The 17,256-nt window shown below is 40.0% G+C and overlaps 1 protein-coding gene across 1 annotated transcript; it reads left to right on the top strand.

The window, feature by feature from the left end:
- Window positions 1–495: 495 nt before the first annotated feature.
- Window positions 496–10,666, top strand: FETUB (fetuin B; the record flags this gene model as incomplete). Its single annotated transcript, XM_082055684.1, has 7 exons — window positions 496–714; window positions 5,015–5,125; window positions 6,972–7,059; window positions 7,585–7,751; window positions 8,685–8,798; window positions 9,680–9,769; window positions 10,247–10,666. The coding sequence occupies 7 exons, from the start codon at window positions 496–498 to the stop codon at window positions 10,664–10,666; spliced, it is 1,209 nt and encodes a 402-aa protein (XP_081911810.1).
- Between the last annotated feature and the right edge of the window lie 6,590 nt (window positions 10,667–17,256).

Below are 17,256 nucleotides of genomic sequence, written 5' to 3' on the forward strand. Positions count from 1 at the left end.
AATTAGCATTTAACAAAGTGGTCCTTATCCAGTTCCCTGATCAAATTACTGAGACCTTTGTCATTGTCTTATTTGGAGAAGAACTGGATGACTGACAGAAGAGAGGTGGAGCCAGACCTGTCCTGCATGTAGGTTTATTTAAGCAATTCTGGTTTCTTAAGAAAGCAGCTTTGTGTGTATATTCTTGTCCCTTGCAATGAGGTCAAAGTTATACGATCTGCCCAGCGAAGTCTGAATTGAAGATGCAGAGCCAGAAGGAGAAAGTGCTCTCTGGCCTCAGAGGAAGCGACAAGACTTACCTAAAAACTTATAATCATTGACTTAGTGTTTGTTGTTGCAGCTGTAGGTTTAAAGGTCACGGTCAGTATGTAATAAAAAGAGGACACAAGTTTATAAAGTGACACGGCTCCATCACAAAAGTCTGCTATTTTGTGCAGGTCAGCCCCTCCATACTGACTGACCGTCCTGATCTGCCGCACTGGTTTTCTCGGCAGGATGGTGTCACTTGTTCTGCTGCTCTTTGGCATGCAGGCGCTCTGCTCCTGCGCTGCCTCCCACGCCAGCGAGGCACGGGCTGCCTTCCTTTCCGCCCCCTGCAACACCACTGCAGCAGAGGAGGCTGCAGATCTGGCTCTTCGCCAGATCAATGCTGACCGCCGAGAGGGCTACGTCCTCCGTCTCTACCGAATTTTCAGTGTCCAAGAACATCCTCAGGTAAGTTACCTGCTTGTTCTGTATCTGTTTCTCCCATGAAGAGCCCTGTGACTCTCACTATTCCTCAGCGATATCTATTTGAACTAAGAAATATTTCAACGGGCAAATGCAAAGTTACATTCATGGGACTCCAGAGGCCATGTCAACTTTATGCACAGATGACTAGAAACAGTTTCAACACCACTGCGGGCAATTAGAAAGCAAACCTCAGTCACGATTCTCTGCTGCCTGCCCCTGGAATAGCTCCGGGCATCAGTTCATATTTGGTATGAGCCACCACTGCTCTGATTTAATTTCATTTTACACCTTCCTCCCACTGCCTTGAGCAGCTGGAGTGCAAAGGCTATTAAGTCATTGTGCATTTTGCACAAAAGATGTAAGCACTAACAGGGTAAACACAGCCAGCTTGGGACCAGGGAATTCCTTCGCAGACCTCTAAATGATGAGTCATCCTCCAGAAGAAATCTGAGATCAGTTCAAGTGCAAAAATTACACTGGAATACCTATGGAATATCACTCTTATGTCCTCAAGTATCTTATTTCTCTACATGTGCTTAATTTATTACTATTTTGTGTTACCATAGCTGAATCTACTGGCACTAACCAGAGACAGCCTGACATGAATGCACAAGGCCCATGGCACATAAGGCACCATGGAAACACACTCCTAACATTCCTTGCCATGCTTGCTCACTTCCTATAATCTCACCTGAAAGGCTGAGTTCTGAACCCTAAAAGAAAATCAAGCTCATTGCCAGACATTTAAAAATCTGTACTGGCAAGGATGTGACACTACTTTGTGCTGCTGTCCCAAGGACATCTTTTCTGCAGATACGCTGCGGCCTCCAGCAACCTGAGATCTCAGGACTAAAGCCACAGCCTTTGCTGTGCTTTGCACTATGTTCTCTGTCTTGCTTTGTTCAAGTGACAGAATGTGCCCACTAAGCAACTGGATCAGGTCTCTTTAGAATGTTTTCCACATGGGATGTCTCTGAGCTGGCCCAGAACCCACATCACCAGTCAGGGGGTAAGGTACTTAGCCCCTCGTCCTTGGGCTATTTCCTTCTGACAATAATTAGAACAGTGCTATGACCCCCCTGGAGTGCAGCACGGTGGGTGCAGATGTGCTGTAAACCATTTCATCCATCTCCCTACTGCTCGCTTCACCTGTGCCAAGTATATCTTAGCACAGGAGAATTTTGGTCATTGTGATTGGGTCTGTCATTTAATTCCCTAGAGACTTAGGCTTAGGGCATACTTTGGTCATTGTTTTGGGGGGGGTTAATTTACTTTTATTCTTAATTTTTTGCATATTATATGCTTATCCTGTAAATAAGGTGTTTGAAAATACTGCAGTAACACATTAGACAATCTGAGCCTTTTGTCATATTTTTGCTGCTTCTGGGACTGGGTACATACAAAGCAGTCAGCTATGGCAGGGATGTTCATGGAGCGAAACAACCTTGTACAACTTTCTATTACTCTCAAAAAAATAAAGAAATCTCTTTTTTCTTTTTTTAATCAGTCAGTGATCCTTCTTCCCATTTTTTTTTTTTTAATCCAAAATTCAGGATAAATCAATTTCAAAGTTACTTCAAATTCAGATCTGCCCTTAAGCAACCTATGGTTCAGTCTTGCTCTAATTGTAACTAATGAGCCATCTGGTATTAACTTATATGTAAGTAGGACAGAGTCTGTCTTTCATACAAGATACTCACAATTAACTTCATTGACAGGCACTTAACCAAAATTACAAAACATGCCAAAATATTTCCTTTCTTTCCCTTGCACCAGGTCACCGTGTCACAGAGATGATGCCGCGTTAGTGCTGCATCTCTGCTGGCTCCCGGCTGCTCTGCACCGTGCGCTGGGCAGTCCCAGCGGCAGCAGCGCTGGGGGAGGAACCTTCTCAGCCATGCAGGAAAGATAAAAGTTTTTGCTCAATACTAAGCAGATATCAAAAGGCCTTTGCATAATAGTCTTCTAATGAAAATTAAAATGAGGATGATGAAACCTTCATCCCAGTGGAGGATGATACGTACAGAAGCAGGCAGACAAAAAGATGTGTCGATTTTGTAATTATCTCATTTGTGCATTAGAGCTGATATTATACAAGAGAGCTACAGGCAACAGGAAATATAGTTTGGTCTACCCTGGTTGCATTCAGTATTTCCAACATCACTGAGCTTTACAATCAGTTTTAGTGATTCAGCTGCATAAACCCATCTAACATCAAACACATTTAATTATAAGAACATTTCTTTAATGAGATATGTGCGTGCTTTTGCCTCCAGAATACCTGAACAAGCAACTTGAAAGCTCAAGTCACCAATCCCAACTTTGGGACTCCTTAAAGACAGACATTTTTCTTAGCTAATTCTTCTTCATGCAGAAAAGTCTTAGTGATGTTTATTTTCTCACAGAGGATCTATTTAAAGTTACAAGCTTGGACCAAATGCTAAAAAAACCCACTGTTTCAGCAAATGGCAATTGCTCTTTGACCAGTCTTACTTTCTGATTATTTATTTAATTTATATCACCTACCATATTAAGCAGATATATCATCATGGTATTTATGTACCTTGTATGTAAAGAGAAAACTACTATGAGTTGTCTGCACAGAAGGATCTGCACAGCCAGGTGTGGGGACTCTGCCAGGGCACCGCACACAGTGCTGCTGCACCTCGGCTTCACTCTTTGTCAAAATAGCTTTTGATCTTTTCACAACCTTCAAAATGACAGTTATAATTAAACCTCAGGATTAGTGTAGGCAAATCCTGAGAGCTCAGTGCAAGGCATTACCCAGTTACTTCATAGAACACTTAGGGAAAAAAGGGGGTATGAAAACACAAGAAATGGGATAAAGCATGGTAAGTTGCCTATGTAAGAATATAACTTAGAGACAAAGCTAACAGAACAATTTACTTATTTTTTATATTTATTTTCTATTTATGTTGCTCTTTTATATTTAAAGGGTTTACTATTACGTTTGCAAGTACATATGGTAGAGATCACATAAAATCACCACCACAGTCTCTTTTCAGAGATCTCTATACTGTGTGACCAGAATAGTTTGTATCACTCAGTCTCCTTAGAACTTAATAACAGATACCCTTAGTGTTTTTCCAAGCAGTGTAAAACCAAAAAGGCAGCAGTGTTCCAGCCTTTAGGTGCCCTATTGACTGGTCTTTAGTTGCTTTTAAACAGAAATCAAAACTGAAGCCAAAATTGTACAGATACTGGCCCCAGACTTCTACAAGACCCTTGGCCCATAAAGCTTTTTCTCCATATGCCCATGAAGTCAACTTGGAATGAATGAACACTGCTCTCGTTCTGTTCTGGTTTTACTGCCTCTTCAGCAAAGACACAACCTTAGTCTAAACATGCAGCTAACACACCCAAGTTCTTTAGGATGTATAAATGACAGCTGCTCTCTTTCCAGCTTTCTACTGCAGAAAATAAAATATGATCCTATTAATCTTTATCCTTGATAAATATCCTGGGAAGGTGCTTACCTGTGTCTACAGTACAAGCAGAATCAGGAGCTGCACCATCTCATCTTTTGGTGCTACATAAAGGAATCACTAGGTATCTGGAGTTGTACCTGTCCCTCTCACATGGAAACATGTTTGCCCAAAAGTTGGCTTCTAATGGCTTTGTGCATCTGTGCTGCAGCGAACTGAATAAACGTTTCTGGGCTTAAGCACAGGGTCAGAACTCAAGCACTCACTGGACTGAAGCTTCAAAGTGAATCAGAGACATGCAAGGTCTCTCAAAGCACTTTCTGATATCTGAGAGAATATTTAAGTTGTCTGCATCAATGCAGTCATTGCCTCTTTACGGCAAGTGCAAAGCATCCATGCTCTAAGAACACACCACTCTAAGAAATAAGGTATTTCTGTTTCTAATGCCTACTGGGAATGTTCCATATTAGCAGGTTTTTATTATTTGTGGTATTTATTGTCTCATTCTTATTGAAGGCAAAATAACCTATCTTTCACATCTAATCGTAAAATGCAGTTGGGTTCTGTTTGGTACCAGAATCAAAAGGATAAAACTGACTCTAAAAGGCTGTACGTTAATTAAATCTGGCCAGACACATGACCAAGCCTGTTCTAACAGGGCCTGAATTTCACCTGATTTGCCACCGTTGAGAATTTGTCCCACAGAATGTTCAGTTTTCAGGATATCTATGTATCCCACCTGTGTGTTTTGTGCTTCTCCATCTCTCTCTTTCATGTGTCCCTACTTCATTCTGTACAAAACTGGGATACGATTCTTTCTTTTTTGTTGCTTTCAGGAGATCTCTGGTTCTGCCTTCTATCTCGTCTTGGATATAGTAGATACTGAATGCCATGTACTCAGCAAAAAATTGTGGAAGAACTGTAAGGCCAGACCTGCTCATGGAACTGTAAGGATTTCATTTTTTAATTTAATCTCAGGTATGATGTTACTCAGGTACTACTGATGACAGCAAAATCCCTGCACATGTATTTTTAGTAGGCAGCAGAGTTTAGAAAAAATCAAAACCCATTTTTTAAGGCCCATGGTTTCTTCTGTACTTTCTAATCAGTTTACAGACTGTAAGATTTAGTTTTAAAAAAATTGAAAATTTAAATAAATTTTTTCATCTGAGCTAATAAGCAGACATAACTAAATAGCTATGCTAGGACACTATTTAGAATAAATCGGTTACTTTTTATAGCAACTCTGTGAAAGTTTATTTTAAAGACAGCCTGTCCAGAAGGAAATAAAAGAAAGTCACTTTTATATAACATGCGATTTTTGGCTTAGATTCATTCTGGTTTTATCCTGACAACTTTGCAAAAAAATTCAGCTCACCTAAGACTGTTGCTACAGGTGACCAAAATGATTCTGTCAAGTTAAAAATAAAATCTTATAAAATGAAGAATGATGAGAAAGAAGCTTCACATTAAAAAAAAAAGTGTCCTGGGCTGCTTCTTAGGTCAATAAGTTTTCATTTTTATATGAAAAACTGGAAAAAATAAAAAGAATTCTGCTCACTTCTGCTTACAGTGCTTTCAGCAGGAAAGTCAAGAAATGTGTGTCCTAGAGGCCTTGATCATACATGTGGCAGTATTTAAGAGGCACTCAGACAATATACATTCAACTTTTAAACATAAAGGCACAATGGATATTAATAGGCCAGTATATATTTATGACAAAAATTCAGAGTTTCTTTGTGTGCAAGGATGATCTTACTGTGCCACAAAACTGCTTGAGGGTTTATCCTACCACTCTCCTTCCTTACCATGGACATAGGTGTCCTGGTTTTGGCTGGGATAGAGTTAATTTTCTTTCTAGTAGCTGGTATAGTGCTGTTGTTTGAATTTACGTTGAGAAGAATGTTGATAATACACTGATGTTTCGGTTGTTGCCAGATAGTCAAGGACTTTTCAGTTTCCCATGCTCTGCCAGGTGCACAAGAAGCTGGGAGGGAGCAAAGCTGGGACAGCTTTGACCCAAACTGGCCAAAGATGTCATGCTCAGTATATAAACTGGAGTTGCCCAGGGGTAAATCCCACTGCTCAGGAACAGACAGGCTATTGGTGTCATGGGTGGTGAGCAATTGCATTGTGCATAATTTGTTTTGTATATTCTATTGTTTATTATTATTATTATTATTATTATTATTATTATTATTATTATTATTATCATCTCTTCTTTTGCTGTCCTATTCAACTCTCCTTATCTCAAACCATGAGGTTTTGCTTTTTTTTCCTTTCAATTCTCTTACCCATCCCACTCAGGTGGGGAGGATGAGTGAGTGGCTGCGTGGTCCTAGTTAATGGCTGGAGTTAAACCACAACAATAGGGAAAGATGGGAAGCTGGAAGACCAGTGACTGGATCCAGACACCCTGAGCTGATCTCCAGGTTTAAGCTCTCTGGGTTCCAGACCCAGACCCAGCTCCCAGTGCGGGGCCTGGCCAGGGAAAGCATTCTGTGACACTTGGTCACTCCTTGGCTGCCAGAAGAGTGGCCTTGTATAGGCCATCCTGCAGCCAAGACCTGCACCTGTATTGCTCAGAGTTACACCAGGGGAAGATCTGGCCTTTAATTTCTAGAGGAGATACTTAGAAATTCACTTCATTACCATTTGAGTATTAACACAATCTTTTTATTGAAAAGAATTTCATGACTGCAGGGAGAAAATGAACCACTTGCTGTCTAGTTACTAGATGATCAGTGCAAAGGGTGCAATATTAATTGTTTCTAAATGCTTATATTGTTTTAGGTTTATGGTCAATGCAAAGCAATTATCTACATTAATCAGGCAAGAAATATTGCTCATCTGAATAATTATGAGTGCATTTTACAACCAGGTATGTCTTTATTTAACACACACACACTTTAAAAGAGGTCTGGAAGAACACTCTTTGCCATATAGCGTGCCTTTAAATTTTAATTGTAATTATAGCAGCACAGTGTCTCCATTAGCTTTCAGCTGTCCTAATTTTCTCAATTCAATGATCACAAGTCCAGTGTGGTCCTGCAGTGCAGTAATAACTGTTTTCATCTCTGGGAAACCCAGCAGAGCATCTATATGAGCTTTTACCCTCTGGTCCAAAAAGCATTTTATGAGTTTGTGAAAGGCAAGTAAAACCAGCAAGCCCTCTGACAGTAGGCTGAGCTTTTTTCTGCAGTGTCTCTGCAACATTTTTATGGGTCTGCAAATTCATGAAGATGCAAAATCATTGAATGAATCAAACCACATACTGTCAGTCCAGGCAACTGGTGGACAAGTGGGTAGGGTTGAGGGGCACCGATACATCTACAGTGACTTACACTATTAACATGTTTTTATGCTTATGTTTCCTCTAATGACATTCCTTTGTTTGAATTAAAAGTTCCCCCCAGATACATTTGGTCAGTATGTCCCAACTGCCCAGTTGATGACAGTCCAACTGAGCCCAAATATTTGGAGGCTGCTGTTCAGAGCCTTGCCAAGTTCAATGAAGAGAGTGAACAAGCTCATTATTTCTCTGTGCTTAATGTCACAAGAGCTTCAATGCAGGTAAGCCAAGGCTCATCTGACTTGCTTTAGCCTTCAAGAAGTACGGATCCACCTGTTACACTTTGTATGATCTGTGTCTTGCAGATTGTTTAGAATTTATATATATATATATATATATATACATACATATATATATACACGTGTGTATATATATATGTATATTTTTATATATATACATACATACATATACACATATATATATGTACACATATACATATATTTTCATATATACACACACACACATATATATATATAGTATGGAGAATTCTTCTATGCAGAATTCTCCTGGGAGATGAGGATCTGCATTGATTCAAGACTTTGACTCCATTTAGTGCAAAAGGAAGGGCTTTATGTAAAACTGAAGACACGGATTTGCACTTCAAAGTTTAGGAAAGCTTCACTGTGAGCTTAAGGATCTCCTGGCTAAATCCTGTTTGTTTACCACAGTAATATCCAGTTTCTCTAAAATTCATTATGTATAGATAGCTCTTTATCTCAAACTGTTAGATGCTACTGCAATACAGTATTTAATCACCCCCATTTTCTAACACTGAGATACTTACATTTCAGAAATAGAAAATGTGATCCTCCTCATTAAAGCAGCTACAAATTATCAACAAGGCACTGAAGAGGGTCTTTGGATGCATAGTTCTATGTGGATGCTAACTTATTACAAAAACTAAACCCATTTCAACTATAGCTAATCCACAAGTTACTAGGATTGTGCATATTTAAGTAGTAAAAAATATCCAGGCAAAAAAACAGCACAGGCAAAAATTCATTCTCCTCTAATACAACCAACAGTAATGTCCACGTATAACCTGCTCCTGCCACACTTATCGCAAGTTTTACGTCTGCTTCAAGGTCTGTAGGATTCTTCCTTCTTCCTGACACACGTACAAGGTCTAATTGCCACTGGTCTCTCACTAACAGTGGGTGATTGGTCCTGCATATTTTGTAGAGTTTTTAATTCAGGAGACATCCTGCTCCAAAAATGACACCATTGCTGACATCTCCAAGTGCAAGCCACTTTCACTGGAACTAGCTGTAAGTACTTTTTCTTGTATAAACACCTATTTTTCAGATACTATGATTCCTCAATTAATACTTGGCCTACCCCTTTGGTTCTTTGCAGACAAGAATCAAAACCCACAGGTATCTTTTTATGGGTTGTAGCTCTATACTGTCTTGCAACTGTACAAAGTGCTTTACAATAGAGAAAACATGTCAGTAAGAGTTCTGAATTCTTACCTAGAGGTCTATGGACAAAGAAAACAGAAAAAAAATACCATCCAGAAAAAGGCGAGGTAGCATTAACTTCACAGAAGTTAAGAATTCTTAAGGATTTCTTCCAAGTAAACAGACACAGACCATGAATCACAAACAATGCATAAATAGTATATTCATACTACAGTCAGGTCAGCTAAGGAAAACGTTTAGGAAAGAAGGAAAACGTAAGAGAAGCTAAAAGACTAAATGGGCATACTGCCACGAGATAACATTTCAAGCCCCATCTTAACTGAGAGGCAGCTATCAGAAACAACATTTTTTCATGGTTTCTTTCATTAGTATGGTGTGAAATTGTTTTTGCTGAAGAAATGAGATTATGTTCTGTTAGACAGCTTACTTGCATGGGGATATTCTGCTGCAGAACTTCCGGGTGCACTTGTAGTTGGACCTTAAGTGACCGCCTTATTTTTACCGTCATGTTACCTAACCCGCCTTTGCGAACACAAAGCCTTTTTCACAATGCTGCCTGCCTTTGTAAGCTTGCCAATCCCAAAAGAAAAGTTTGACCAAGCTGCTTATCCTGACAAATACATGCAGAAGTTATAACTATTCAGCCTTTTATAATCACTTATTCTGCAATATAGGAGCTAAGTATCAGTGCTACAATATTAAAAAATTATTGTGTTTTCTTCTTCCAGCAAATAGGTTTCTGCAAAGGCTCTGTAGCAAACAGTGACTTGGAACATGAACAGTTTGTCACAATATCCTGTGAAATCTACAATCTGCAGGTATTTCTTGATCTAATCTTAATATTGCAAGAGTAATAATCCTTTACAAAACAAGAATTGAACTCTTGAAAGCCCAGCCATTTTTAAGTTTTCTTATTCACAAAGATGTGAGCTTCAAGAAAGTGATAAGGCCAAATCAGGAAGAAATCTGTCTTGTGATAAAACAGACTATTGCTAGGTGGATAAAAAGTCAATAGAAAAAGTATAGAGTCAATCATACAGAATGTGTTCAGAACACTCTACAATGAAACTGTAAATAACAAAGAGCAATAACTGTGCAGTTACCCCAGTTTCAGGCACCCATCTCCACAGGCACAAGCAGCAGCTCCATCTGTCTGTTCTTTGAGCTTCTGTTCCGCAGCTGGTCTTGGCAGACTGGAGTTGCAGCAGATCCTCAGTGCGAGGGGTGACCTTCTTCATATCTGAAAGAATTTTTAATAGCTTCAATATAGGTAATGCTTACTGCCTGTGATTTAGGATCCTGCCACTGAAGAGGGGAAGCAGCAAGCTAAGCAGACACCTGGAAAATCCAGCCAGAGTCATCAACAAGCTTTCCCTTCAGAAACCAATCCTTTCTCCCCACACCTAGAAAAAACAGTGGGCTCAGTTAAGATTCTACCCCCTTCGACTGAGGACACGTATTTCCAAAGGCTACCAGAAAGTCAAACCAAACGCAAAGGTGGAAAGCCAGTTCTACCTGAAGCTGTAGGATCTACATCCACTCTCGATGGACAAAAGACTCAAGTAGACAAATCAGACTTGACCAACCCAGTCACCGGACCAGTTATTCTCCCTTTCCCTGAAGAACTTTCTCTATCAGACTCATGCCCAGGTGAAGCAAAGGAGGTAAATTCCATCCTCCAGCCTTTGCTGCCTAAAAAATATACCAAAGTCTAGCCAGCATCCAATCACCTCAGCTACCTGCAACAAAATACCAGCCACAATGGCAACCCAGTCTTTGAATTTGTGTAACATCTCTGAATAAATAAATTGCTTATTACATCATCTTTGGAGTTCTCAGTTTTAAGAAAGCACAAGAATAGATTAGAAAACTAAATTTAACTGAGGTATTTGCCAACAAAATAATTTGGCTTTTAATTCTCAAATTCATCCCATCAGTAAGGGCATGAAAGAAAAGTACCTGCAGAGGGTAAAAGAACTCGCAGGGCTGAAACAGCCCAAAGGCATCAGAAGAAGTATCCCCAGAAGCCAAAGTTTGCCAGGGAACAGTGTGGGACGGCTGCACCCTGAGGGATGGGGAGCCAGGCTGGCAGGGCAGCCGCCTGTCCCACGGTACCTGCCAGGCAGACCCAGGGCTGGTCAGCTCAGAGGAAGAGGCCAGATCACCATGAGAGTTCATGGGTGATGAGGCAGGTCTGAGGTCAAGCCAGGAAAGTGCATTAGCAAGTTGGGGTCGGGATCAGGTCTGGTCACAGTACCCAGAGTCAGACACAGCCCAGCGATCTCCAGTGGCCTGTCTGCCTGGGAAGGCGGGTGGCAAGTCAGCATCTGGCTCTGGATCCACCGTGTCCATGGCCAGGCACAAGCACATCTGTAACACAGAGGAGCTGGAGCTCAGGCTGTGGCCAAAACACTCCAGCATGAGCCCGAAGCAGCTCCTGTGGGAAGGGGAGTGGGGTCAGCCCTGGCCATGGCCTCCCCACAGCACTGCCTGGGAGCCTGTCCCCAGGGTCACCCAGGGGAAAGGGGACAGTCTCAGCTGGGCAGTGCCTGAGCTGGCCCTGAGCCCAGGGAGGGGGGACACTGTCAGGGCCCTTCCAGAGCCACCCCTGCTGTAACGGTGCACAAGAATGAGAACTTCAACACTCTTCAGCATTAACAGCTACAGGGGTTTTAATATTTTATGGGTTAATTTCCTAATTACAATGTAATGAGCTTAACCTATTTTTTTATTTCCCATGGAAGATCTCAAGAAAGATTATTTTTCCCTAATGCTTTATACCCTCACTTAAAGAACGTGGAAAAGGCTGCCCATTTGTGAAGCCTCTGTACATAATTCTGCTGGTGGAGAACCAAGCCCAGGCTATTCAGATTCTTATGCTTTACTGACCCTGCTGTGCAGGAAAAATGATGATTTACAAAATCAGCCTAATTCTTTCTTGAGATAGGTCATATTAACTGCCTTATAATAAAAACCACAGGGACACTCTGCAGCCTGTAGCGAAGAAAAATCAATTTCACTAAAGCCAGAAGTAGCAATCGTACTGACAATAACAAATATAAATACATGAGAAGAGGAGAAGAAGAAAAAGAGCGAATACAGGGAAGAAATGTCATTTGTAGCCAGGAGTACCCTGATATTCACAAAAATTATGGGACTCGTATGAGACCACAGAGCCTTTCTCTAGTTGTCAACAGATCTGTAAAATCATTTGTTCAAAATAAAATCAATAGAATATTTTTTCTGAAGATTTTGTGCTGCTGAATCATCCCTCAAGATGCTGGGAAATTTCTCCATTCAAAGAGTCTCTCAACTAACATGTACGGTTTTGTTAAAGTATTCTGGCATTATGCAATTAGATTTAAAAGTATTATTTTATTATTATAGCTAAAATATAAATAAAATTATTTTATTTGGAGTGGATTCAACAATATTGAAATCTTGTATGGAGTTCTATTCACAACAAATGTGTTTGTTTTTTCAGTTTGCAAGCCTCTTAAAACCATAAATTTTACGTAGAGAAGTGATTGAACAGCTTCAAAGATTAAAATAAGCCAAAAAGCAGCGTGTGAAACACACCAGCTGAGCCAAAAATAATTCCATTTCAATTCCACATGATGAGAAATTTCAACATATTTTGGTTTCATTCATTTCAGAGAAGAAAACAATTCAAAATCAGATAGTTCTATAACAATCATAAAATTAAAATCCTATTCAATTCTTATCGCAGTATCAGCTCTAGGCTCTGTCAGCATTTCCCTTTTTATCAAGTCATCAAATTACAGCACCTTGTTTTTCCCTCGGGAATTTTCACTATGTATCAACATATGTAACCGGATCCGTCCCCAGAAGGAGTATCAGGAAAGAAATCAGCTTCATTAACCACAGCCACAGCCAAGAATTCCCCATTTCAATGGCTTCTCTTTCTTGACTACAGCTGCTTACAACAGTGAATTGAACAGCAACAGCAGCAAGTGAAGATAAATGGAGTTGAGTTGGTGTGAACATAAACAGAGGAGTTAAAAAGAAGATCTGAAAGTCTGGATCCATGGGTTTGAACATTCAATTTGGATATTTTTTTAGCCTGTTCCACAGACAAGGCTCAGAAACGACATTTGAATCAACACTTTCTCTAGCTTGGATCTGAGATTTGGGTTCAAAGACTATTCTGATTTAAAAATAAACACCAGAAGGGCTGTATATCTAATCGGTAGCTGTATGTACAGTGCAGATCAGCAAGCATCAGTGGGCAGTGCAGATACATAGGCATTTGCTTTATTTGCTGTGGCTGCTCCAGCACAGAGCCCTGTTTCCAGCTTTCAGTGTCACCTGGGCCGCCACCAAGGTTTGCCATCATTGAGGGCTGACACTAAAGTCTAAGACTAATTTCTTAAAGTACAAGTAAGAGAGTGAAGATGAATAGTTTCTGTGTTTTCTGTGTCCTCAGGACATACCTGGATACAGCAGCACTCCCAGATGCCATCAAAATGATTGACAGTTTAGTCATCACTACTGCAAACCCCGCTGTTGATTCAGCAGATTTCTGCCAACCTGTGAGTGGGCCAGCACTGCGGCTTTCTTCCTCCAACATGCCCACATGAGCAGAGAAGGGCACAGGATGCATCTGGTCTCCACACATTTACACTGCGTGACAGCGCGATCAGACAGGACTGCAGCAAATCCTCTAAAAATCCTGTCCAGGCAGTGCTGAACCATCTTCTGGCCACACCAAGCAGCACAGCTGGCACTAACACACCTCTACACTGCCACTCTCACCCCAAATGTTCTCTTCTCCACCCGGGACACTGACCTATGAAGAGCTGCTTCTCCTCGTCCAGCAGCAAACAGGCTGGTACCACCCAGCAGCCCCTGGCTGGAGATGAGAAGAGAACGTGCTTTGGCAGATAATTCCCAATTTGCTTTTCAATTTTGTTCCACAGTTTTTCAGCACATTTTGATCTTATGATGGGTATCATCTATTATTAACTTATTATCTGGGCCATGTCCAGCTAAAATCTGGTCTGATGTTTATTTGAGAAAACGTCCCCATTTCACATGGGCAATGTTTTTTATTCAGGCGCAGATAACAAACGGTCAGTGGCCTCCAGGACTGTTAACGTTTTTGCCAGATCTGAATACAGGTGAGACATCATGAATATAAAAAAAGGAGCAATAACATTCAAAGGGCACAGAACAAGATATGTTGGCCTATTTATGCGTACACTGCATATGCATTTGTTCAGATTTTTCAGATACCCTTCTCCTACACTCATGCTTGGCCAATCAAAAAGATTTTTAAAAGCAAGGACCAGACATCACAGTTCTCAAGATGGGTTTAAAAATCAAGGCTTTTATAAAATAAGTTAACTATAAATTCTATTTGTCTGACTTCAGAACCTGCCCATTGTACACACTTTATGGCTAAACATTTTCATCTCCATCTCTCAGATTATACATGTTAAGTGAATATATTCAGGATATACATATATTTTTTTCTTTTCAAAAGTAGATTTTTAAAGTCCTTCCACTAGATAGAATCATAAATACTATACAATCAAAACAGTTGCCAATACTTCCCTGACGTTAACTTGTTACAACTCATAAGCATGAGTTAAAGCTTACATTTTTCAGAACAGCATAATGCCACAAGCCCTGAAAATGTCAAATCCCTTGGACTTCCTCTGACCCCATTCTTGACATCAAATTCTTAACCCCACCTTCTCCCCCAGCCTCTCAAACCCCTCAGCAACAGGTCAGTCTTGCAATACATCATTACAGTCATCAACTTACTACTAGGGTGGTTTTTTATAGAAAGCAATTTGCAGGGAAGCTTTAGCTGCAGATGCTGCTTTGAAGACCAAAACCAAAGCCAATTTGTGTAACATCGCATTTGTATCAGAGGGCATTCTGTTCACACCCAGCAGATAAAAATCAGACGTGAATGAAGACATGATGCATTCGCATATTTTTCCATCATACTTGGAGGCATTAACTGGAGCCACATCTACCTTTGTTAGTTCTAGTCTTGCTTAGGAGCAGAAACAAGAGTGGCTGCAGAGCAGCAGGGGCTGCAGGAGGGATGAGGTTTTGCTGCCAAGCGCTACTGCAGAGGGCAGAGAACAGTCAGCTATAGCGGTTGTCCTCCTGAGACATCAGAGATGCCTGTAAATAGGTACGGCTGTCCTTTAGGAAGGGAGTAATGCTTATTGAATATTATCTCCTTTATTTGTCAGCTCTCTATTTCTTCCCCCTCCCACCCCTAGAATACAGTTCTATTTATTAAGCGTTTGATACCCGTTTTTTCAAGTGGGGAAGATAAGCCACTTTTTTGGTGTGTTCTCCCAGATTTCTGGAGACAGGTTTAGGATGGATGTTTATTATCAACTCCTTAAAGCTTAAATGTGAATCACCTCTTACTGTTACAAGTCAAGCCCTGGTAAAAGTCATAGAGATAAAAAAGCTTTTGACAAGCTAGTCAAGAGAAATGCCATGTTTGGATAAATACTCCTATTCCTGTCAGCAATGTCTTTATAGAAACAACTTCATTAAAACAACACACAAAACTTGCAAGCAATATATATAAAAACAAAATAAGATATCAAAAAAGATATCAGACTGACTGAGAAATTATAAAAATACATTATACTGACTCAAGTACAACCAATATTTATTTAACTGCTCTGTGCCTGGAGTGCTTGTCCATGCTGTACTTTAATAATTGTACTTTAATAATTTTGAAAGAAATCAAGGACAAAACTCTCTACAGTGGGAAAAGAAGCTGACTTTTAAATCTGCAGACAATTTTGCAGGAATTGTACATTTTCTACTGTTTATTCATAGCGTTTCTATTCCATACATAAAAAGTACCTAAGCCACTGTCAAGACAATGAGCAGCACATAACAGAAGGAGAAAAAAATGAATGAACAATCTGCAAACAATAGATGACTAAGGGAATTATGTTATAAATTACCTAATCTGATGCCTTTCTTCAATATGACTGCCCGTTTGAAAAATTAAGCAGTATTGTAAGTAATGAACGGGGGTGCAATTTGGAACACAGTAATGATGTGAATATTATTTTTAACTGATGGGATGTATTTCAAATGTCTTTGATTATTTACACAACATTTATTTCACCACTTTTTTTTCAACCTTCCAGAAGAAATTCTGAATTATTATAATGAAACATTATAAACACATAAATGAAATGCCCCACTGCATCAGAATGGTGGTTCATCCTGCCCAGTATTAATCTCTTCCAGTGGCAAAAGACATCTGTGCTTAGGAGACAGGACCTGGCCCCTTTCTGCAAACCATTCCTCTTGTACTTCTCCAGTACCCAGAACCACCGTAAAAGTAATTTAAAAGGGCATTTACCTGCTTAGTCCTTCCAGTATCCACTTAAGTACCTGCTATCCATGAACTTTTCTAAGCCATTTCTGACTGTACTGATCCCGTCTGCCTCCACATCTCTCTGCAACAACAAGCTCTAACAGTTCGCTACCCACTGCACAAGGACTATTTTTATCTCTTTTAAACCAATCCACACCAGTTTTGAGTGGCCCTGGTTCTCATATTGTAAGATTCTCCATTTAGCTTACCTACTACTGGAGAACTGTCAAGTGTGTCCTGAGCTAACTATGAAAGCAAGCTACTGCTTCAGCTCTAGGCACTTTCAAATGTGATTTCCTAAGACACCAGATGTTATAAAAGTTGGATTTTTTAAAATACAGATTAATGAAATGAGGTAAGGGTTAAGGATGACAAGCCATTATATTTGCTAATGTTTCTTACAAAAATAACCCAGAGAAAAACTTTGAGGCTGCACATATAAGCCCAAGTCAATTATACAGTCAGCACCTTTTTCTATGAGAAGCTGATCCAACCCCTCACACCAACCAGGATTTGGAAAATTTCTCATCTGAATCTGACCTTGTCATTTTGGACTCACATTGAATTTTTGTATAATATTTTCTTATTCAGAGTTTGAATTTTGTATTCAAACTTCAGCTGCCCCCGACAAGTGATTATTGCCTTTTCAGAATGTCTTTAACTATCCTGAATAAGATTTTGAATAAAATGAGAAAACATCTTCTCCCTTCTGCTTAGTGGAGGATATTGGCAGATCCTGTGAAAGGTATGAATCTTACTAGGTACTGAATTATTTTAATAAATATCAAAAATTACCACCAATTCTCTAAAGAAGTCTATGAAGGCCACTACAGCCAAAGAACACACAAAACTGCTCAGATTGAGAATGTAAAGGCAGCTTTATGTCACTTTGTGGCACACCTAGATCACATA

This window comes from Streptopelia decaocto (genome assembly GCF_964273445.1).
Source record: "Streptopelia decaocto genome assembly, chromosome: 6".
Classification (NCBI taxonomy): Eukaryota; Metazoa; Chordata; class Aves; order Columbiformes; family Columbidae; genus Streptopelia; species Streptopelia decaocto.